General features: G+C 36.3%; 1 protein-coding gene across 1 annotated transcript in view; it reads left to right on the forward strand.

Annotated features, from left to right (window-relative positions):
• ELOVL4 (ELOVL fatty acid elongase 4) overlaps nucleotides 1-23,567 on the forward strand; it is a 30,675-nt gene that overhangs the window by 551 nt on the left and 6,557 nt on the right. The window contains exons 2-3 of the mRNA XM_077750280.1: nucleotides 20,682-20,869; nucleotides 22,010-22,090. Coding sequence (XP_077606406.1) covers nucleotides 20,682-20,869; nucleotides 22,010-22,090 — 269 coding nt within the window. The remainder of the gene's footprint in view (nucleotides 1-20,681; nucleotides 20,870-22,009; nucleotides 22,091-23,567) is intronic.

The raw sequence follows: 23,567 nt of genomic DNA on the forward strand, positions 1-23,567 counted from the left end.
GTCTCTCCGGCCTCCTGGTTGCTTTGACACAGCCTGCTAACCTGCTACTATTTTGTCTAGCTCATCCATCTATACTGTAATTTGGAACCAAAAGTAAAAAGCCATTGTTTGTCTTCTTGAACCTTGAAGAATGTTAGTTTCTGAGGCTTTTTCAACAGCAAATAGGTTTGAAGTGATTGTAATGGCTTTGCGCAGTGCAGTGCAGTCAGGGGGAGGGGGAGGCTAAATACCCGGAAAAGAAATAAGTCTTTAGGAACGGGGTCTCTCTCCAGCAGCACCTAGAGGTCGTCCCAGTAGCCTACAATGTATACAGTTTTCTTAAACGAGCAAACTTTTTCCCTTTTAGCGGTTCCAGTTTGACAGGGATCGTCCCCTGGTGGATTTATAGAGCTCCTCTGGTGGAAGCAGTTGGGCCATTATGTTATTTTTACACTTTACCATTTATTTTCTTAATTTGCTTCCGTTGCTTTTGGTTTTAAAGCGTTTAAAAGGTTTTGAAATTAGAAAAATATTAGCCTCGCAGGGTTTTAGGAATGATCTTATGATTTCTAATTTTCCACTCCTTTTGCAGTGTGGCACTGCATGTCTGGCAGTGGGGGACTGTAACCTTACACATGATGATGACTCTTCCTCCTTTCCCTAGAAATGAAAATATATTCCTGTAGTTTTGTACTTGTCGTTAGAGTAAATGGGACCATGGTTACAGTACAATATGTGGGATACATTTTGTAGAGAATATGTGTGCTGGAAATAATTCAGTGTGAGACAAAATGATTCTTCGACATTGATGTGGCTTTAACTTCTTCGGTTAGGAATCTCACGATTGGCACTGACAGATAAGGTATTTAATTAGCCATTGCAATTGGAAATGGTTAAAAAGCAGTTTTAAATGGAGTCTTTCTTTAAGTCTTCTATGTGCTGCTACATTGATGTTACACTGTACCTACAATAACTGGGAAAGATGTACCCTTCTCTTCATCTCTGATTTTGGTTATTTAAGCATTGCATCAGGGTTTCCCATTCCACAATTGTACAGAGCTAACCATCAGCTTTGGCAGATCATTGTACTTTGCATACTTTATAGAGTTCAGACATTGTCAAGGTCCTCCAATCTCAATTCAGCCAGAGCCACACCCAGAAGTTCTCATTCCTGTCTATTATTCCCTTCCTATCTCAGAGCTTTCTTACTTCTCGAGACTCACAAAGAAAAACTGAGCACAAATGTAGAATACACCTTTCTGTATTGGTTAATTCCTTCCTAATGATGCTGGTGTAAAAAATATCATGAAAGAGATAGGAAATTTTGTGCAGTTGCCTCATGTGAAAACTTGCTACTACTAGCCTGTGAAGGGCATAGAAGATAATACTGTAGACCAAGCCTGAGAAGTGAGAGTAGCCACTGGAACACAAGTGACCTCTCACTAGCAAGTTAGAGGGAAGGTATTCACTCATGCCCTGGCTATCCACTTACGAAACCTGAGACTGCTTCCTTGCGTTCTGTAACGAGCTACCTACTGTAGGTAGATGGTATTTCTTTAACCAGCTTTGAGGTTTAGTGGGATATAGTTTGCTCTACCTTGCTGCTGTGAGGAGAAATATTTTTTAGATTCGGGTAGGACAGACCCAAACCCTTTGTTTTCCCATTTCCTTTCACCCCCTATCCTATGCTCTCTGCGCTCCCTTTTTTTCACTCATTCACACTGCTCTGATTCCACAAGGATCTTCTCTTGCTATAGTATCATGAAAATCTGCGTGAAGGAGTGTCAAAGTAGAAGAGTAGCTTATTAGATGAGGCTGAATAAAAGTTGATGAGTCAGATGTTTGGAAAGAGGGAGAAATAAAAATGGGTGGAGAGAAAAGACGGTCTTGAGAAATAGTGGTGAGTGATGAAAGGACACAGATTATTTAGAGAGAGCAAGATACGAACTAGGCTCTGTGCCCTTGAGTGCTTTCATTCCCAGACTGTAGTTACATGCTTTTATCTCCATTTTATTAGTCCATTAAATATTTCTCTCCACTGAAGTTTCTACCTAAGTGTAAATGAGTGTATCTGCTTTAGACTGTCATAACAAGAATAGTTGCAGATTTGTAGAGTATATTTGGTGATTGAAGAGACTTTTGCCCTCGGGCAAACTGTTTCTGGAAAAATATCATTTTGTGCTATCATATCAAATGGTACTATTTGATAAAACATAAAGTGATAGAGCCATGTATAAAAGCTGGCCTTTTCAAAGCCACATATCTAACAAATATAGAATATGACCCATAGAGTATTAACACAGATAATGTTACTTTTACTATAATTGTTAACACTTTATATGTTAGTATTGAAAAAGCACAATTTTTAGAAAAACAACCAAAATAATTTTCTACTTCCCTATATTGTATTTTTAGAGATTTTGAACAATGAGTTAGTCTCATATATATTATATAGGAAAGTATAGACTGCTGTAGAACTTTATACTAGTTGGTAGCATGGGAGTAGATACTCTGATGTCATTGTATTCTTTTTCCTTCTGTTCTTTTACTTTATGAGTACATTAAAATTATTAGGACTAGGATCCTAGGCTCAAAGTGTATAAAATCGAAGCTGTATGTAGATTTTTAAACCTGGTGACTCTAACTATTCTCCAATTTATAAATACCCCAATTATCTACATTATCTATTTATGTTTATTAAAATAAATGGTTATTAGTAGGCTTTTGTGTAACTGAATTTATCATAGAAACATCCTACGAAGTTAATAGCCAGCATGCCTGCAATAAGGCCAGCTACCTCCTGAACTGCCATATTTCTTTTTGACCACCTGTTTCTAAACAGCCATTGTTCATGGAGTACGTTTGTGGGGGTGGAGGTGGTTGCTATTGCTCTCTGTTTACAGGTAATAGTAGCCCATATTTTGATGCAAAATTTGTGTCTATTTGGGAGTTGAACTTAGAGCATAAAAGGTCAGCTTAGCTTTGGAGGGATAGAAGGGAGAGGGGGATGAATGGTACAGGAGGAAGGAGGACTCCTGTAAGATGATGATGAAATTTGGAAGCAAGGCTTATATGATGATTTTTTCTTTTCTCCTTACCTACTGTGTGTAGGGATAGTTCTGGGCTCTGGAGAAAGAATGAGGACACTTGGTCACTGTACCTGTGCAGCTTATGAAGTCATGGCTATTCTACCTTGCTTGGTATCATGGTCCTTTGAAGGCATGGTCTGTGATCTGTCAGAATTAGGCATAGCTGGTGCCTAGGGAAGTCAGAAGAGTCCTTCTTCACTATTTTATCTTTACTTCTTTTACCTGCATCACAGTCTTAAGTTGTAAGAAGAATATACAAGCCCTATTTTTAGAATATTTTAGCTGTCACCATGTGGAGTTGATGTGAATATTGTCAGAGAGTATTTATATAGGTAGACTCCAGAGAAAGGCATCAAAGACTAAAAATTCATGAAATTGAGAATGTGTTTAAGGGTCAGTGAGTCATCCTGATTTCCTGAAACTGGGGGTGTGTGAGAGGGGACATTTAACTCAGCTCAAATAAGCTGGGGTGAAAGGTCTATCCCTGGCAGTGTTAGGTTGCAGAGGAACATATGTTTTAAACATGTTACAATTTGTTTACATTAGTTTTATTATTTGTCACAGTTAATGTATACTCTTTAATCTTTGTTATTGTCTAAAGTATGTTTTGTTTGTTTTTTTGGCCTAGGCTAGAAACCTAGTTACCATTTTTGATATTTCTTCAAGAAAAGACATTCTAAATTCCAGGCAGTTAATTAAAGATAAATATGTGGAACATCCCCAACTCCTAACATGGGATTTCCCTTAGCTAGTGTTTTCAGTGATGTCCTAGAGTTATCCTTCTCTCTCATAACCTCCTTGAAGCCTCTAAGAGATCCATGGCATTTTAGAGTTTTTTTGTTTTTGTTCTTGTTTTGGTGGTAGACTCTTAGACTTTAATGTCTGATACCCTTGTCCATTCCCTAACAGCCTCATAGCAGAACATCCGATCACAGATAAAATTTAGGAGGGTAAAACAATGCAAATTCTAAAACTGGTGTCAGGACAGCTTTACACAGTTAGATTTTTTGGCTTAGGAAGACAAGGTTTTAAAAACTACATAGATGATTATATCAGACAGTGCTTTTGTGAGCCACAAAAAAGTCGGTTATCCTTTTAAAATTGAATTTGTTAGATTTTTTTCTCAAGTCATATGATAATGTCATTAGTGAGCGATTTAATATTACTAGCCTAAGTAATTTTTGGATTTATCGAGTCATTTATTATTTTGAATTAGACATATAAGCACATAGAGAAGGATTCTATAACAGAGTCTGTCTTTTCTCACTTTAGATGGCTCTTTTTCCTCTTCATGGTTTGGACATTTCTCCTTTTTTAAAAAATCAAGGTGCTGGGGCACCTGGGTAGCTCAGTTAGTTAAGCTTCTGACTTCAGCTCAGGTCATGATCTTGCAGTTCTGGAGTTCAAGCCCTGTGTCAGGCTCTGTGCTGGAGCTGGAGCCTGGAGCCTGCTTCAGATTTCTGGGTCTCCCTCTCTCTCTGTCCCTCCCCTGCTCGTGCATGCGCTCGCTCACTCTCTCTCTCAAATAAATAAACACTAAAAAAAAAAAAAAAAAAATCAGAGTGCTATTGTTTTATTAGCCCTCAGACTGAGAATGAGTTCTAATGTTTTTAAAACTCACCAGGGGATTGAACCAGTGGAAGCTTTGCAGGAAGCCTGGCTGGGGAATGGGGAGGTGCTGGGGGGAGACTGATGAGGAGTTTAGTAGAAATTGGCAGAGGCACTGTAGCACAAACGGACTTCATCCTCACTCATAGATTTAATAGTGTGGTCACCCACGCAGCAACAGACAGAAACTAGTCTTAACAAACACATTATGTCTAAAGAACAGACGTTGTCATTTTGTGGGTTTTTTTTTTTTTCTGCTTTAAACAGCTAGCACGGTTGCTCCTAAAATTATTTTTCAACTTCTTAATGAATACAGAAAACATTGAAAAATGTACATGTAAGTATACAGCTGTTAGGACAGGAAATGAAGCCAAAACAAAAGGAAAAATCCCTAAGAACCACTTTTTGGAACCAGTACCTAAGATTTTGCATTTCTAACAGTGATGCTGATATTTCTGGTCTGAGGACCACATTTTTAGTAGCAAGGTCCTAGATCATGTGATTTTACAGACAAGGAAAATAAGGCAGAGGCTGAGGCTAAGTATGATAACCAGATTGGTGCCCCCACTCCTTCCCCCACTCCACCTATCACAGGGCATAGCTGGAACCTAGAAGGGCCACTGCTCTCAGTGGAAGAACTGAGGGAAGTGGAAGGGACTTTCTTCTGTGAAAAGACAGAAACTTTGAGGAAACTTGACTCAGATTTTCTTGTGATTTGAAAATAGTTAAAACTTTTAATGAAAATTCTTAGCAAAAAAACACGTGAATTATGGACAAGGATTCCTATCACCTGGGTGACTCATCCCACAAAAACCAGTGATCTAAATTGAGAGTAAATAAAAAATGAGAGTAAAAGAGCTATAAAAACAGTATCTGTAGACTTTGGATGCACAAAGCCTAAAGATACGGGATTCCTCAAAAACAGAAAATAAATATATTTAAAATATTCTTTTAAATAAAGAATTGAGGGGAAAAAATTCACCAGGGTTTTGCCTTTTAGAAAAGAGAAGGAGGAAATACAATGGCCTTTCAAAATCAAGTTTCTAAATTTCCTTTTCAACCTTGTCAGCCAGTAGTATTTCCCTACCCACAGACCAGTAGCTCTAGCCAACTTGGATAACTCCCTCTTGAGTAAATCATGCCCATATCTTTGTTTCTCAGTACACTGTTCCCTTTGCCTTTACTGCCCTTTCTCCTCTCTACCGCTCCAAGAGCCGTGCAGTAGAACTCAGCTCAATCGCCCTCTTTCACAAAGCCTTTCTTGGCCTTGGTACCCTTGAAGCAGTTCATTCCTTCATCTGATCGCATCCCCATGCATTTCTTTGCGCCCTTCCTTCTGTAACTCTATTGTCTTGAACTCTATTGTCTTGAAAGGTGAATACCCTTTCACCTCTTCATATTTGTCTCCTCAACAGTAGGGAGTGTCCTTGTATTGGCTGATTTGGTATGTGTCAAGAGACAACCCCCTTAATCTAGCATAATTTCAAATAGTGATACATTCTGGTTGCTAAACACCAAAAATGTTTGGTGCCACACTAAATTATATAAATATTTTTTAATGATTTTTATCATAAATTAGCCATAAGTTCAATTGATGTTGACTAAATTTAATGAAAGAATCAAACCATTAAATCATTTATTAACACAAAACCATTACTTTTGAGAAATATAAAATCAGATGTAATTCTTTCTTCCTGTCTATGTGGAGGTATCATGATGAATGTGGAAGTGAGGAGGGCAGCATGGGCTCGACTGGGATTTATTTATTTTTTTAACTTAAAAAAATTTGTTTTATGTTTATTTATTATTGAGACAGAGAGAAACCGAGCATGAGTGGGGGAGGGGCAGAGAGAGACAGAGACACAGAATCTGAAACAGGCTCCAGGCTCTGAGCTGTCAGCATGGAGATCCGACATGGGGCTCAGACCCACAAACCATGAGATCATGACCTGAGTTGAAGTCGGAAGCTTAACCACTTAACCGACTGAGCCACCCAGGCGCCCCTCGACTGGGATTTAGATGACCTACACTTTAGTCTCACTGATTAGCTGTGAGAGTTTGGACAGGTCCCTTTTTCCTAATCTCAACTTTTGTCATCTGTAAATTGAGAGAGTTGAATCAGGTAATCTCTAAGATCTCGCCTGGCTCTTAAATTGGATATATATGCAATTAAAAAAAATTCTTTAAATAGGTCAAGCAATTTCCTATAAACATACATTGATTGGTAATTTAAAAACCTCAGTCTATGCAATAATTTTAATCTTTTCCAACAAACCTGTTATTAGTGTTGCTAAGATAGTAAAAATAATAAATACCAGATTCATATTTAATCCTTTTCACTTTGTCATCTGCTCCATAAGAAGTAGGTAAAGGATTAGAAAAACAAAGGGATACAGATATATAAGTACCTGCTTTGACATAGCACTGTGTTTGTTGCCATTATATGGTACCTATTTAATCATCTAGATATTTCTGGAATATTTAAGTTACCTATATTGTCAAAACTAATAGCAATAACATTAAAGAATTAGTTTATTGTACATTATATGTAATATATACAATTGTGCATAACATTGATTATGTAATATACAGTTTCTGAAGATGGCTTGTTATGTGGTTTGGGGCAAGTTCATGATTCTTTGGGTTTCATATTTCTACCTGTACCATGAGATGGTTGAAACTGTATCATCCCTTAAGGCCACTTTATTGAATCCTCATAATAGCTCCTAAAGTGATGGCTTAAATAGTCTAAACCTAATCTTACTTTACCTTCTTTTCTACAGAAAATGCAAAATTTTATCCTATGTCATTACAAGAGATTTTCAGTTATAGGTACTTTGTGAGTATTTCTAAAATTAGGAAGTATGGCTTAAAATTTTTGTAAAACTGCTACAAATATGTAGGTCTTAGTATATGGGGAAAACAAAAGAATTAAATAATTTTGGTGTAAGTATGTCCTTAACCAAATATTAATTTAAAAAAATCTTAATTTTGTCATTTTTTCATGGAATATCATCATTTTTAAATACTTCTCAATACATTTTGATTACATTTTAATTAGAATACACATCTTGGAATTTGAGAGGCAAATGCATTAATTCCCTGAAGGAATCAGTTAGTCACTCTTAGGTGTAATCACAGACAGGCATTGATTTTGAACTGGAACATTCAAAGGAATAAGCTTTGTTTTCATTTTTATTTATTAAACAAAAAGTTAGGCACAGATACGTATTGTTAAATAATTTCATATAGTTTTATACACCCATGTTCATAGCAATATTATTCACAATAGCCAAGAGGTGGAAGATGTCCATTGGTGAATGAATGGATAAACAAAATGTAGTAGATACATACAAGGGAATGTTATTTAGCCTTAAAAGTGAAGGAAATCTGACACATGCTATAAAATGGATGAGCCTTGAAGATATTATGCTAAATTGAAAAAGCCAGTCACAAAAAGACAAATATTGATGATTTCAGTTACATAAGCTCTCTGAAGTGGTCTAATTCATAGAAATAGAAAGTAGAGTGGGGAGAGGGAAAGACGGGGACTTGTTTAATAGGTAGAGAGTTTCAGTTTTGCAGGATGAGAAAGTTCTGGAGATTGGTGGTACAACAATGTGAATATACTTAATATCATTGAACTGTACACTTAAAAATGTGTAAGTAAATTTTGTTATTATGTGTTTTCATCTCAATTTAAAAAATCTATATTTTAACATTAATATAGCACCTATAGAAATTTCTTCAGTGTTCAGTGGTGCAACAGTTGATTCTGTGAAAATGTGTCAAGGAAAACATCATTAAAAATGAAGTTGAGAGGTCGTGAAGGGAGAACACTGAGGCGTGTACCGTTTGTCACAGCCTCTTTTATATACTCCCACAGACAAGAAGAGGCTTACTTTAATACCCTAGCAGGAGGAGGATTTTCTCCCTGGCTAGCAGCAACCCAGCCAATGAAAAGTTGCCACAACCTTGAACTCTCACCCCCTTCCCATGGACCATTCTAAACAACCCCTACCAACTTGTTTTTTCCCCTCTATTAAAAGGATGCTCTCCTCCGTTGTTGTCAGGACTTGCCTGTGGTTCACCATGGTTTGCATGTTCAAAATTGCATTTCCTCTGCTTTCCTCACATAAATTCATTTTGCTGGTAAACTAAATGGCTATTTTATTCTTTTTTTTTTTAATGTTTTATTTATTTCCAGGAGAAAGAGAGAGAGAGAGACAGCGTGAGCAGGGGAGGGTCAGAGAGAGAGGGAGTCACAGACTGAAACAGGCTCCAGGCTCTGAGCTGGCAGTCAGCACAGAGCCCGACGTGGGGCTCGAACCCACGAACTGCGAGATCATGACCTGAGCCGAAGTCGGACGCTTAACCGACTAAGCCACCCAGGCGCCCCTTGCTATTTTATTCTTTAAGTTGATAATTCGTTTACTGTTTTATTTTTTCAGCTTACAATAAAATGGCTTTATAAAGGGAATGCATAGCTGTTGCCTAAAGAGTGGTACCCAAATGGCTAGAGAGGAGTAAATAACAAGGAAGACAACCTTGCCTTTGATTTTACTCTGCAAATTTAGCAGGAATTTCACAACCCTGGAAGATAGGACTGGAGGACATTATTGTTTTCATATGTTTAGAAGTCTCAGAGTCATAGAAGTTAAATCACTTGTGGATAAACATTGTAGTAGAAATATGTATTAACAGGTTGTTTTGTCTCGTAGCCAGTGCTCTTGTCTCCCATCACACTAGCCAAGCAGGAAAGCAATAATCAAACCTCAAACCTACTTTACCTGGTCTTACACTGCTATCTTATCTATGTAGTGTCACTACTTAGAATACTAAATCTGAACAAAGTTGTAGTACCGCCAGAGGCAATCTAAAGAGAACCATCTGAAATACTGAAAGGTACTGTAAGGGCTGTTGTATGAGATTAAACTAAAAAGTGATATTTATATAAACTTATATATTTAAATTATATATATGTAAAATATAAACAACAAGTATTTAAATTTAAGTATTTAACCTTTCTGAAAGGAAACACCATTTCAGTTTTCTTAAATCCTTAAGATCATTAGTGGCACTAAGGGGGATGTTTGGACTTTGAAATTCCAGATTAGCACAGGGAGGAAGTTTTATGACTGCTTTTCTGAGAAGTCAAGCAAAATGTGAAAATGGAACGAGAAGGAAACTACTTAACTGAATTTTATCTTGGCTTCCAGAATGTCAGGCATCATCCTCTTATATCAAATATATATATGATAACATATTCATAAGAGCCAGTTCATAGGGAAAGGGAAACAATGCCAAAAGGTAGAGAGGGGGATTTGAAGCAATTAAGAGGTCTGGGGGAAAAATACACAACTGATTCTTATAATTCAGGAGTTAAGAAATGCTGCCCCCTTCCTAGTCAAAAAATCCATGTATAACCTTTGATTCCCCCAAAACTTGACTTCTAATAGCCTACTGTGACCAGAAACCTCACCATAACATAAATAGTTGATTAATGTACTTTGTGTTGTATGTATTATATTTTGTTTTCTTAATGATAAAGAAAGCTAGAGAGAAATGTTATTAAGGTCATAAAAATACAATTACAGTTTTATACTGTGTTTATTGAGAAGAATTTGTGAATTTAAGTGGACCCATGCAGTTTAAACCCATATTGTTCAAGGGTCAAATATATACATAAGTATATATAAATATGTGTGTATGTATATACATATATATTTTTTTAACCATGGATTTAGATGTCATTGGCACATAATGAAACTCACTGCTATTTATTGAGCTTCTAGAATAAGATCCTAGAATATAAAATGCTGTAGTATGCATTTTATACACCTTATTTAATGTTTATAGCGTCCCTACAAGGCAGGTATTATTTAACCATTATATGATGAAGAAACACACTTAAACAGACTTAAACAGCTTGGGGTCACCTGGGTGGCTCAGCAGTTAATCATATGACTTTGGCTCAGGTCAGATCTTATGGTTCGTGAGTTTGAGCCCCACATAGGGCTCACTGCTGTCAGTGTAGAGCCCATTTCCATCCTCTGTCCCCCTCTCCTGCTTTGCGCGCTCTCTCTCAAAAATAAACAAATGTGAAAAAAAGCTAAATTCTTAGAAAAAACGAAAACAACAGGGGCGCCTGGGTGGCTTAGTCGGTTAAGCGTCCGACTTTCGCTTAGGTCATGATCTCGCGGTTCGTGGGTTTGAGCCCCGCGTCGGGCTCTGTGCTGACTGCCAGCTCAGAGCCTGGAGCCTGCTTCAGAGTCTGTGTCTCCCTCTCTCTCTGACCCTCCCCTGCTCATGCTGTCTCTCTCTCTCCTAGAAATAAATAAAAATATTAAAAACAAAACAAAACAACAAAAACAGTTGGAAAGTAACAGAGCGGGGACCCAATCATGATCTTTCACCTTCCCACACCAGTGACTTTTTCCTAAGGCAGTACAAGCTTCCTATTCATCCAACCAACACTGTTTTACTGTCTAATAATAATAGCAAACATTTATTGGATGCTTACTAAGTGCCAGGCACTATGTCTAATGCTTTATATGTATTGTCACATTTAATCCTCATATTCCTTTGGGCTGGGTACTATTATTCCCTTTTTCCAAGTGAGTGAACTGACTTTGCTTGGATCTTCTCCTTCTAGTACTAATCCTCCCAAGTTAAACCTCAAAGGAATCAGTCTTCAGCTTGCCACACACAGTGATTCACTCGCCTCATCTTTGTTATTGTCCGTTCTCCTTTGCCGCTTCTGAATCCCCCCTATGAATCTGTTCTCTGTGGGAAATTTTACCATTTGTCTCACTTTCTACCTTTTTCATGATCTCTGCTGAGGGAGACTTGGAACCAAAATTCTTCTTTCCTTTAATCTGTTTTTTTTTTTTCTTTTTTTTTTTAAACTCTGTTAGCCATGCTTTCAGGCTCTTAGGTGACTGTTCTTCCCCTGAGATGCTGCAGCTTACCCTGGCCTTGCTGGTGGAGATCTCCGTTTCCTCCTGTCTGCCCATCACACTCTGACCTCTTCATCGTTTTTTAGCCCACCCTCTGCCTGTGCCACCTCTGTATTCTGCAAGAACCACCTTTCCTTACATTCATCCAGGCACTCTTCCCAACTCAAATCATCACTCTTTTTCCTGCGGATGTAGGGGAGGCTAAAGCAGAAAATTTCTCTGCTCCTTAGTGACTCAGTAGGAACTTACTACACTTTCTTTCATCCACTGCCTTCAGAATCTGTGTTTTACTTCTAAAGTGTATCTTGGATTGCTACCTGTCCATTGTATTCAGTTGTACGAAGACACTTTCTCCTCTAGTTCTGCTTTTTCACCCCACTGATACCCATGATATGACTTGGCTTGGTATATATATTTAGCATCACATGTTAGACTAGAACCCAGAAGAGGCCTTATGGTGTTATTTGGGTTACCCCTATCATAGAGATAAAATATCTTCTCAAACTCTTCTTGATAATAGTTACCTACATTTTTCATTAAAAATTTTCTTTTTAACAAATGTTTGAAGGTGCTTGAATCCTAGGCATTGTTACATGGACCCATCAAGGAATAAGGACTGTGGCCCTGGCCCTCATGACCCTTACAATAGTCAGTAGAGGCAAATGGAGTTTTAACAATATCACTGGTATTGATTGCAGCTGTTGGTTCTAACTTATTAAAGAAGGATAATTGTTTTGGAGGATAATGTATAGTACATACTTCTCAATGTCTTGAATATACTCCGAAAGCTACTCAGTATCTCTAGTTGGTTGTTAGGTGTATGTTTTTCTTTTGTTTATGGTAGGTTAAATAGATGCAGATATCGTTACAAGAAAAATAAAGTGATTCAGGTAGACTCTAGGAACAAATAAATAAAACAAACTTTTACGACGAGATTGTACATTATGTAAAATAGGCCCACATTTATGAGTAAACCAGAGCAATTTTCTTAGATTTTAATGTGTAGATCACCTGGGAATCTTATTAAAATGCCAATTCTGGCTTAGTAGTTCTGGAGTGAGGCCTGAGAGCCTGCATTTCTATTAAGCTTCCAGGAGACACTTTTCTATTGGTATACCACACTTTGAATAGCAAAGGAATGGAGGATTCATAATTTCTTTGATAATCTGCTACTTTGTACTAATATGGAAAAAGAAGAATTAAAAATATCCTTAAGCTATTGATTTAAAAATACATTTAAGGAAACCAAACAATGGCATGGATTTTTATAGAATATTTAGTTGTTTTTTACCCCAAAAGAGACTTTGTATACCTTTTAGAACCGTATTGATCAATAACTTTTGCTCATTTTACCTGAATCAAAAGGGTAGTTGAGAAATGTCTTGAATGTCCATTCTCATGTTAGCAGTAGCCATAAACATAATATTTATTTTCCCAGATACTTTGTGGAGTTCATTCAGTCCACTAGCCCTCAGCCATTTGTTGGCTACATCCACTGTTAAAAGCCTTTGTGGCTATAGAAATAACAATACTTCCCCTGTCCAGTCGGTATGGGATGCACTTAACAGACTAAAAGAACAATTGCATAGTATAATAGAGGCAATCATAGTGTGCTTTAAAGGTTTCAAAAGAAATACATGTTTAATACTTTTAAAATCAAAAAAGAATTAATGTTGGAGGGGCTTCTTAGAGAGGGTCATCAATTTGAGCCTCAAAGCAACTCTGTGATTTGGGTAATTTTATTATTACCCCCATTTTACATAGGAGAAAAGTGTGGCTCCAGAGGTAAGTCATGGGGCTAGCACATAGATAGGCCTGAAATCCAGGTGTTCTTAATTCAAGTCCTGTCCCTTGTCCCTGTACCACACTACTTCTGTTCCATGTGTGTTCCTAAGTCATCACCTGACTAGAATTATTTCCTAGTCTTGTGCTCACTCTTGTCAATTCTAGGAATTTGCATGTCCTAAAAATTAAAAATTTTACTGCTTTTTCTTTTGGAAGAGGATAACTAGCTTAGACTACTTGGGGAATAAAATTCATTTTGACTGGTAAAAACCCTTAAGAAAAATCAGCCATTCCAAAAAAATGAAGGCTATTTATAGATTTTTAAGAAAGTTATTTTCATATATACATAGTGATAAGTTGTGGTAAGAATTAATTACAGTTGTTTGTGTATAAGTAGAGATTTCTAAAGGACATGATTACTTCAAGACTTTTGGATTACAAATATTTTGTTATTTATTAAAATCTGGTTTACATGTTACTTTTTTCCTTTCTTTCTTTTTTAATATTTTTAATGTTTATTCATTTTTAGGAGACAGAGGGAGACAGAGGACAAGCGGGGGCAGGGAAGAGAGAGAGGGAGACACAGAATCCAAAGCAGGCTCTAGGCTCTGAGCTGTCACCACAGAGCTTGATGCAGGGCTCCAACCCATGAACTGTGAGATCATGACTTAGACCGAAGTCAGACACCTAACCAACTGAGCCACTCATGCACCTCTGGTTTACATATTCTTAAAAAGAGATTTTTTTTTTTAAGAAGCCTCTAAATAATTCAGAATTCAGATTAGACTTGTTATGTGTTTGTTCTCCTGAATAAATCATAGAATGTGCTGTTTTCTCAGTATATAAGTCATAAAATGTTCTGTGTTCTCAGTTTAAACTCTTACACAATTTATTATTGATGGTATTTTTTCTTTAATTTGGTTAAACTCTTCTCTTGGCAAAGAGGATTTAGTGGTTTAATTATTATCAGTAATAATGACAGTGCCAACATTTATTGAGCTCTTATTCTGTGTCAGACACCATTCACATAACAATATCTTATTCCTCCCAACAACCCTGTTATCATCCATAAAGCCAGAGAGACTTAAGTGACTTGCTCAGTGTATTTACCTAGTAAATTAGAGAGCTAGGATTCTAATGTTGGTAGACTGACTTGAGAGTCAATATTTGCAATCTAGAGAAATTTTTTTTTTCCTTAAATAGCTTATTGTCAAGTTGGTTTCCATATAACACCCAGTGCTCATTCCCACAAGTGCCCTCCTCCATGCCCATCACTTTCCCCTCTCCCCCACCTCCATCAGCCCTCAGTTTGTTCTCAGCATTCAAGAGTCTCCCATGGTTTGCCTCCCTCCTCTCCCCAACTATTTTTTCCCCTTCTCCTCCCCCATGGTCCTCCATTAAGTTCCTCCTAATCCACCTATACGTGAAAACATATGGTATCTGTCCTTCTCTGCCTGACATATTTCGCTCAGCATAACACCTTCAACTTTCATTCACATTGCTATAAATGGCCAGATTTCATTCTTTCTCATTGCCATGTAGTATTCCATTGTAGATAAACCACATCTTCTTGATCCATTCTCAGTTGATGGACACTTAGGCTCTTTCCATGATTTGGCTATTGTTGAGAGTGCTGCTATGAACACTGGGGTACATGTGCTCCTATGCATCAGCACTCCTGTATCCCTTGGGTAAATTCCTAGCAGTGCTATTGCTGGGTCATAGGGGAGTTCTATTGTTAATTTTTTGAGGAACATCCACACTGTTTTCCAAAGGGGCTGCACCGGTTTACATTCCCTAAAACTAGGATAAGGAACTCATAGCCAAAGAAGACAGCTCTTTCTGCTTACAAAAAGAAAGACCCAGTTCTTAGAAATTTTCTGAATTTAAGTGTGTAATTCAGCTTCCTAAAACTTCTTCTCATTGGTTCTACTACTATGTTCTGGAAATAGAGAATAAATCTGAGCTTTCTTTAGGTCTTTTAGTATTTTATGAGACCTGTTTCTTTTCTCCAGGCTGGACATCCTTAGTTGTTTCCCACCTTTCTTTGGTCATGACTTCGAAAGCATTCATGATCCTAGACCAGGTCTGTTAGATGTAGCACCTAAAAAGGTGTGAAACTTGGTGTGAGTATCTTTGTCTTTTTTTCTACCAAGGGAACTTTTGTAGGTCTCTAACTTTCTTTGCCTTGAAAGAATATGATTGATAGTCACAGTTCTATCTTAACATACCATTTGTACCAAAAATCTGGTATCAGTATCAAATTAATGGAAGAAATTGATGGAAATCATCTCTCTTAAAATTAATGGCCATGAAGACTAAATGGTACTGGAGTAGCTGCTAAGATACATGAGGCTCTTGACTTCTCTGAATTTTGTTTTTAAGATAAAGAGATTATATGTAAATCTAAAATTCTGCAGCCCTCCTTTAGGTAAAGGTTTACATGTAACACAAATGGCTTAAAATTGTTGATAAGCTCAAAATAAGAACAAAATCACTAAGACATGAGGGCACAAACATGTTAATAAACATATTAATAGATATAAAATATAAAAATAAGACAAATTGACAAACAGATCAACTAGAGTCAGTTTATATTTGTGCCATATTGACCCCGTCCCCCCAGACTGTACAAATAGAGAATTCCTAAGAATGTTATATAAAACCCATTTGAATGTTGGGTATTCCTTGATGACAGAGTTTGACTTCAGTGGTGGCAGGAGGAATATGGTTTCAATTGAATTGTTTTCTCTCTTTTTTTTTCTAATAAATTCATGATGTGGATTCCTGTCCACAACTGTGTAGAATTAGGATACTGACTGACAGCATATTGGAAATATGTCATCTTTTACTATAATGTGTATAATCTACATTTGGATTCAGTGTAACTCAAAATGAATAGAAGATTTAATGTGCCCTTAAAATATGCTATTTACACCAAATAAACAAACAAAACATAGAAAAAGAGATCAGATTTGTCCTTACCAAGGGAAGGGAGAAGGAGGTGTTGGAGGAATGCGGTCAAAAGGCATAAACTTCCAGTTATAGAATAAATAATCACTAAGGATATGATGTACAACATGGTGACTGTAGCAAATACTGCTGTATGATACACAGGGAAGTTGTTATGATAGGAAATCCTGGGAGTTTTCATCACAAGGAAAACACTTTTCCCCCTTCATTCTTTTCTTTCTGATGTATCTATATCGGAAGATAGATGTTAGCTGAACCTATTGTGGTAATCATTTAACAATGTAAATCACTGGGTGTTATATGGAAACCAACTAGACAATAAACTATTTGTAAAAAAAAAAAAAAAACAGTGTAAATCAGACCAACATGTTGTATGCCTTATACTTTCATAGTGAAGTATGTCAACTATGTCTCAATAGAACTGGAAAAAACAAAAAAAAATCTAAGCAGATGCACACATCTCTCATAGAAGAAAGGCAACATGTAAAAATGTTATTGAAACATTTGAGTTTATGAAAGGCTGGATAATTCATTATTTTAAGGTTATATAAAATAAATAAAAGCTTTAGTATCCATGATCTTCTTTTACTGTTCTAACTCCACACTTTTTTTTTCTTTTTTCTTTCTCTCTTTCGTTCTTTTTTTGTTCTTTCTTTTCTTTCTTTCTTTCTTTCTTTCTTTCTTTCTTTCTTTCTTTCTTTCTTTCTTTCTTTCTTTCCTACTTACTTACTTACTTACTTACTCGTTTAGGGGACCTGTTAGTAATGGTGAATTTTCATATCATTGTATGACACTATTGTAACTCTCTCCATCCTTTTTAGTGGAAAGGGGAACAAGTAAAAGAAATATTGGATATTCGCATCTTGTCAGAAGTACTAAAGGAAATATTTATGCAAATAAATTTAGAAAGACACAAGTAACTGCAGAGACATACAGAAATATGTGAATATCAACATAGGATGGGGTTTGTGATGATGTTCAGATTGCTGACAGTTACTACAACTTCCATAATGCTCATCGGAGGTGGAATTCTTAAGGGTGAACTGGAGCCTGGTGAACAGGAAGGGCTATTTTGAGAAAGATATGGTATGAACTGTGGACTTTCATAGTCTGAAAACAGGGTTTTGTTAAGTGGTTGCTAAATGAACGCATGACTTGCATTGTTGGGTAAAGAAATTGGAGGGATCGAGAACAAAGGACTAAAATGGGGAAAAAAATCACCACCCACTCATCATTTATGCATCAAATAAATGTTGTTTTGGCACCCCGATGAGCATTGCAGTACATGGACAAAAGACCCAGTCCCTGCCTTCAGGGGCATTGCATTTTAAAGGAAGGTACAGGACAGTGTGATGGGTGCCATAGTGGAATAGAAATGTGCAGGTACTCTGGCATGCAAAATAGGTTCCCTGACCAGTGAAAATTAACCATTTTTTGGACCCAGTTTTCCTCACCTTCAGTTTCATTCTTCTTCCTAATTATCATTTTTTAAAAGTAACAATTTTCAGAAGTTAAAATTTTAAAAAACCCTAGGAGGTTATGTAGCTTCTTGCTACCCAGAGAGTGGGCCACGAAATATTGACATAGCATCCATTGGAGCTTCCTAGAAAATGCATAATCTTCCTAAAAGTGGGCTGTACCCTGGACCTACTGAGTCAGAACCTGTGTTTTAACTATGCCCTTCCTCCTCATGATTCTTTTTCTCATTAAAGTTGAGAAAACACCAATCTAGTTCCCCTTCTCTCCAGTAGGTTTTATAGATGAAGGAGATGAAGACAGATTGTGCCCTTAAGGTCCTATGCACAGTAGCAGAGCTGCTGTTAAAACTCAGCCCATTTGTTTACTGATAGAGTCTCAAATGCCTTTTCTAGTATCTCTGTTATTTCTTACCTACTCCCCTCCACATTTTTACTCTTCTGTTGGCCTCTGTTGTTTCATTTTGTCAGATCTCCAACTTCTTACTTGTGTCCCTTCCTCTCAGTGTCGTTTTTAGTTCTCTCTTTAAACTTCTCTGTTGAATAAGAGAATGGTACAGGCTACCCACACACTATACATCAATAAGAATGAGCATTTTTATTCATTCTTGATTTGGGGGAAAATTTTGGACCTGTTTCTCTAATTGTTTTCTCCTTGTTGTTCAGAACTTACTTTGAAGTCAGCAGGAATTCTGTGTGTGATTAAGAGTGTGATATAATCTGTGATGCTAGAAATTAGAATCTCCTGGGGCACCTGGGTGGCTCAGTCGGTTAAGCCTCCCACTTCCGCTCAGGTCATCATCTCTTGGTCCATGAGTTCGAGCCCCGTATCAGGCTCTGTGCTGCAGCTCAGAGCCTGGAGCCTGCTTCAGATTCTGTGTCTCCCTCTCTTTCTGCCCCTCCCCCGCTCATGCTTTGTCTCTCTCTGTCTCTCAAAAATAAATAAACACTAAAAAAAGAAAATTAAAAAAAAGAAATTAGAATCTCCTTTCAGATGAATTTATCTTCCTTTCTTTGCTATGTGGATTATCTCATAACAGACTCCTTTTGCTCTTTGTATCAAACACTTGGAAAAACAGTGTCTGCCTTCTAGTTTCTAGAAAGGAATAGGACACTACAGCTCCTAAGATTTAGGGGTTTGTAGTACTTTTTTTCCTGTAGAAAATAAATATCTAAGTAGATAAATATGCCATGTTTTATGGGGGACTTTGGCATAGAAAGATATGGTCATAGCAGGATAATATGACAATATTGAAGAAAAGCAGTCAATCAGTGATAAGACCATAGTGGCACAATGCCTTCAACAAAAGTCAGCCATTCATCTTTTAAGCCACGCCCTCTTTATAAGAGGATTATTCTCTCCTGTCTTGTGTTTTAGTTTATTTTTAACTCTGGAATATGTTTTGATTTGAGGGACAGAACCATTAATTTCCATGAATAGATAGTAAGCCTCTCCTTGTAAACTCTGAAATAAAATCAGTTTTTGTTTTTTGTTTTCATAATGTGTTTTTTGCAAGTCACTAGCCCATCTTTCTAACTCTTAATTCGTAGAAACCATAGTTAATGCCACTTCCTGATGGGAGACAATATGATTAAACGTTGTTCTACTTCCGTTCCCTTCCTTTTATCCTATTTTCTATCAATAGTATATAGAAACACTAATTTTAAGTAAGATCTTTTGAAACCTAATTATCTAATCCAGAACTCTTCTGCATATGTAGTCTTAGTAAAACTGACATTTTAAATGGTGGGACTTTGTAATGAGTAATTAAGTTAAATGTATTCAGCCTAGATTTTTAGGAACTGATTGAAAGGTAGGGTTTTTTGTTGTTGTTGCTATTTTAAAAGAACATCCTTTCCCTCAGCACAGAACAAGGAACTGTTTTGCGTTACCAACCATAAACTAGACATTTGATTCACAATCTATAAAATACTGTTTAGCCTTTAGAAGTATAAATTTCAGTATCTTTTTATAATGTGTTAGAAAATTAATCTTTGTTAGCCCTGTATTCCATTATCATGCTTCTCTTAGAAATGTTACTTGTGACAGAACTCTATTATAAAATTGATTCAGTGTTGCATATTTGAATGTTAAAGACAGTTGACTCATTTTAAATGAAATACTTGCACATATGTGAAGTAAATGGCTTATAACTTTAGAGAAAAGCTCATAAGTTGGTTATATTTATGGCTTAAAACATAAGCTCATGCTATAAAAGAGAAATTTAGAAAAATGTCTTGAATATGGTGATTTCCATTTAAATAAATTACAGAACTGTAGTCCACCTAAATTTAATCCCACTAATATAACTGCACCCTTGTCTTAGTGTCCAAAAATATTCCAGGCAATTGCTTCAGTTGCCCCACTTCTTCAGTTTATTAATTCTTTTCCTGCTTTGCGTTAGGCCGGGAGGGAGCAGCTTCCAAACTTCTTTGATACATCTCACATGTTTAATATGAAAGACAAGTTTCTCCTTAAAATGTTTATTTTTTGTCTATGAAATTTTTCATTAACTTTTCACCCCAGCTTGTTCTGTGTTTTTAGCAGGTTTGATCTCGTCTTTGTTCTCTAGGTTCTCTATAAAACTTAGTGTGTGCCATAGGTAGTGAAACATTATTTTCAAAAGCTACTTACAGGAATTGGTCCAATTTCTTTGGTTTTGATGCCATGTATTTTTGTTGTGACTCAGAGAAAAATGATTTGCATTTGGTCAAATTGGGAAAAAAGCTAAGTTGAAATATAATTCCTAATAAGTTCATTTCAAAAGAATATATTGTTTAATGAATTTAATATTACTTTGTTCTTTCTGTAGATAAACGTGTGGAGAATTGGCCTCTGATGCAGTCTCCATGGCCTACACTTTGTATAAGTACTTTTTATCTCTTGTTCGTGTGGCTGGGTCCAAAATGGATGAAGGACCGAGAACCTTTCCAGATGCGCTTAGTACTCATTATCTATAATTTTGGGATGGTTTTGCTTAACTTTTTTATCTTCAGAGAGGTAGGTGTACTAAAGTCACCTTGTAATTCCCCAGGGTTATTGGAAATTAAGAAATTAGAATGTGTAAAACCACCATGTAATATTGTACCCCAAGATAACTGTTAGCTACTCTAAAAGGTAAATTTTGTATTATTGACATATTTCATGTTTAGGTAACAAAAATATGAAATGTACAGAAAGAATAGGACAGTTGTTTTAAAATGGAATTTTGAAGCAGACACACTAGATTCCAAAATAACCCTTATTAACTGTTCTGACGCTAAAAGTTATTTAACTTTTCTAACACTCATTTTTTTTCCCATCTGTAAAATGGGAATAATACCTGCTTTCTAGATCAGAGACAAGTGAAATAATTTTTGATAGTGTTAGCACATATTAAATAGTCAGTAAATAGTTGCTGTTCTTTATTTATAATTCTTATTCAGCAATTTCAGATTTGGTAACTGATTAAAATATGCAGATATAAAATCCTGATTTCAAATGAAATCCTATTACATAATGTCATTGTATTTTGGGTTGCAACTAAAATGAGTTAACTGTTACACACCGTGAATCATCATGTACTTTTTTGGGCACCGGCAAATTCACTATGACACTCTGAAAAGAAATCCTAAAGGCTAGATTGACACAGGCATTTTTTTAAGTTATAAGAGTGGAAGGATTTTGTTTCCAATGAGATTCCTCATTAAAAGTCTGTATGAACTCAGAGAATGGGAGTGATTTTCCTTTAAAGAAATCTGTAATTGACAGCTTAGCCTATAGAATCTCAACTTCATAACAGTTTTTATGTAATTTATTTGGATACTTTGATGTCATTTGTTAGATACAAACCACTCTGGAGCAAGAAATCAGTGCCACTCTTTGATCTGAGTCACGGCTAATTAAAAATTCTCTTGATATAAGCAGATAGAGTTGAAGTCTTAGTGAATTCCTTGTGATTTTTAATTTAGATTTCAATTTTAGAATAAGTTGACACAGCAAATTTTAGAAATTCTAACACATTAAATGTTTAATGCATTTGATTTTTTTAGACAATATTGCTTTTATTAATATAATTTGAAAGGTTGCATACTGTATTTAGTGTTTTTTAAATTCTGTATCTACCAAAACCTTAAATATTATTCACTTTTCCTTTTCCAGTTATTCATGGGATCATATAATGCAGGATATAGCTATATTTGCCAGAGTGTGGATTATTCTGATAATGTTCATGAAGTTAGGGTAAGTATATTAAAAATACCATTCATCAGTAGAAGTGGGTTTAATTTTATAATCCGCACTCTGCAAATGTGCTTTTGTAGAGTGGTAAAAGTGGATAGGACTGTTGTGTGTCAGTAAAGCTGTGTGTTTCTTTAAAAGCATATAACTGGGGTGCCTGGGTGGCTCAGTCGTTTAAGCATCTGACTTCAACTCAGGTCAGGATCTCGTGGCTCGTGGGTTCGAGCCCCATGTCAAGCTCTGTGCTGACAGCTCAGAGCCTGGAGTCTGTTTCTGAAACTGTGTCTCTCTCTCTCTCTCTCTGCCCCTGCCCTGCTTCCACTCTCTCAAAACTAAATAAACATTAAAATTTAAATAAATAAATAAATAAAAGCATAGAACTGAAAATGTTTTCATAACCATCGTGCCCCATTTGGTTGTGAGGGAGTGCATTTGTGCTGGATTACCGGAATGCAATACTTAGAAAAGTTCCATGTTTAGTGTAAAGATGACATTTTGGATTTTTGTTGGTTCCAGTCAAGAATAGAAACTCATAAAGAGAGTCTAATTCATTTGTTAAGAGTCTGAGGGAAAACAAATGTTTTATAAACTATGTAATATTTAGTAAATTAAGCATAGCACAATCTGTATAGGCATAAACTCAGTTTTTTTAATTATATTTGCAGAAAAATAAACCACTGGCAATATAATTACCATATTTGACTTTCCAGTCACCGTTGACACACAAAAGATTTATAAACAGTTCAGTTATGTACTGTCCTCTTTGTTGTTGGTACATAGGATACATATCAGAGAAAGTACCTAATGTACAAAAAGTTGAATTTAGGTTACTGGTATAGTAGGGTTCTTGCAAAATATTTTAAACGTTTACAGAGGTCACCTCTCACTGGATCCTTGGATCCTTAATCTCAGCATGTAACATAATCTTTCTGTACCATCTGGTGTCTTAATTAGAGCCCAGGAAAAGACTTATTCATGTAAGTAGGATTATATTTATGACCTAGGAAATAATTTGTTACTTTGTTCCTTTGTTTCAACTCACTACTTTAAAGATTTTACTGCCTGATAGGAAGTGCTATGATTAAGTATTTACTTTGTTTCACATGTTAAAGTGAGAGACAGACACTAACAGAGACAGGGGCTACCCAAACATACTTGCAAGAGTATCTGAAATTTAGTATAGGCTAACCATGAACAACTGAAATAACCTTTACAAAGTAAATATCTCTCTTTCTCTACTGTTCTGAAAACCAGCAGTGTGAAGGTGTATATGGCTCTGCCTTCAGCAGTTTGGTACTTCAGGACATCTTGCTATGTAACAGACTAAAATTTTTCTCTAAACTGTTGCCATCTTTTAGAAATAAAAGATGAGAGAGAACTTGGTCTCTTTTTTTCCCCTCCTTCCCTCCCCCACGCCATGGATAGATGCCTTGGTTTCACACCTACATAGGCAAAAATGATTCCACACCTCATACATTTT

Source organism: Crocuta crocuta, unplaced genomic scaffold (assembly GCF_008692635.1).
Source record: "Crocuta crocuta isolate KB4526 unplaced genomic scaffold, BGI_CrCroc_1.0 scaffold9, whole genome shotgun sequence".
Taxonomy (NCBI): Eukaryota; Metazoa; Chordata; class Mammalia; order Carnivora; family Hyaenidae; genus Crocuta; species Crocuta crocuta.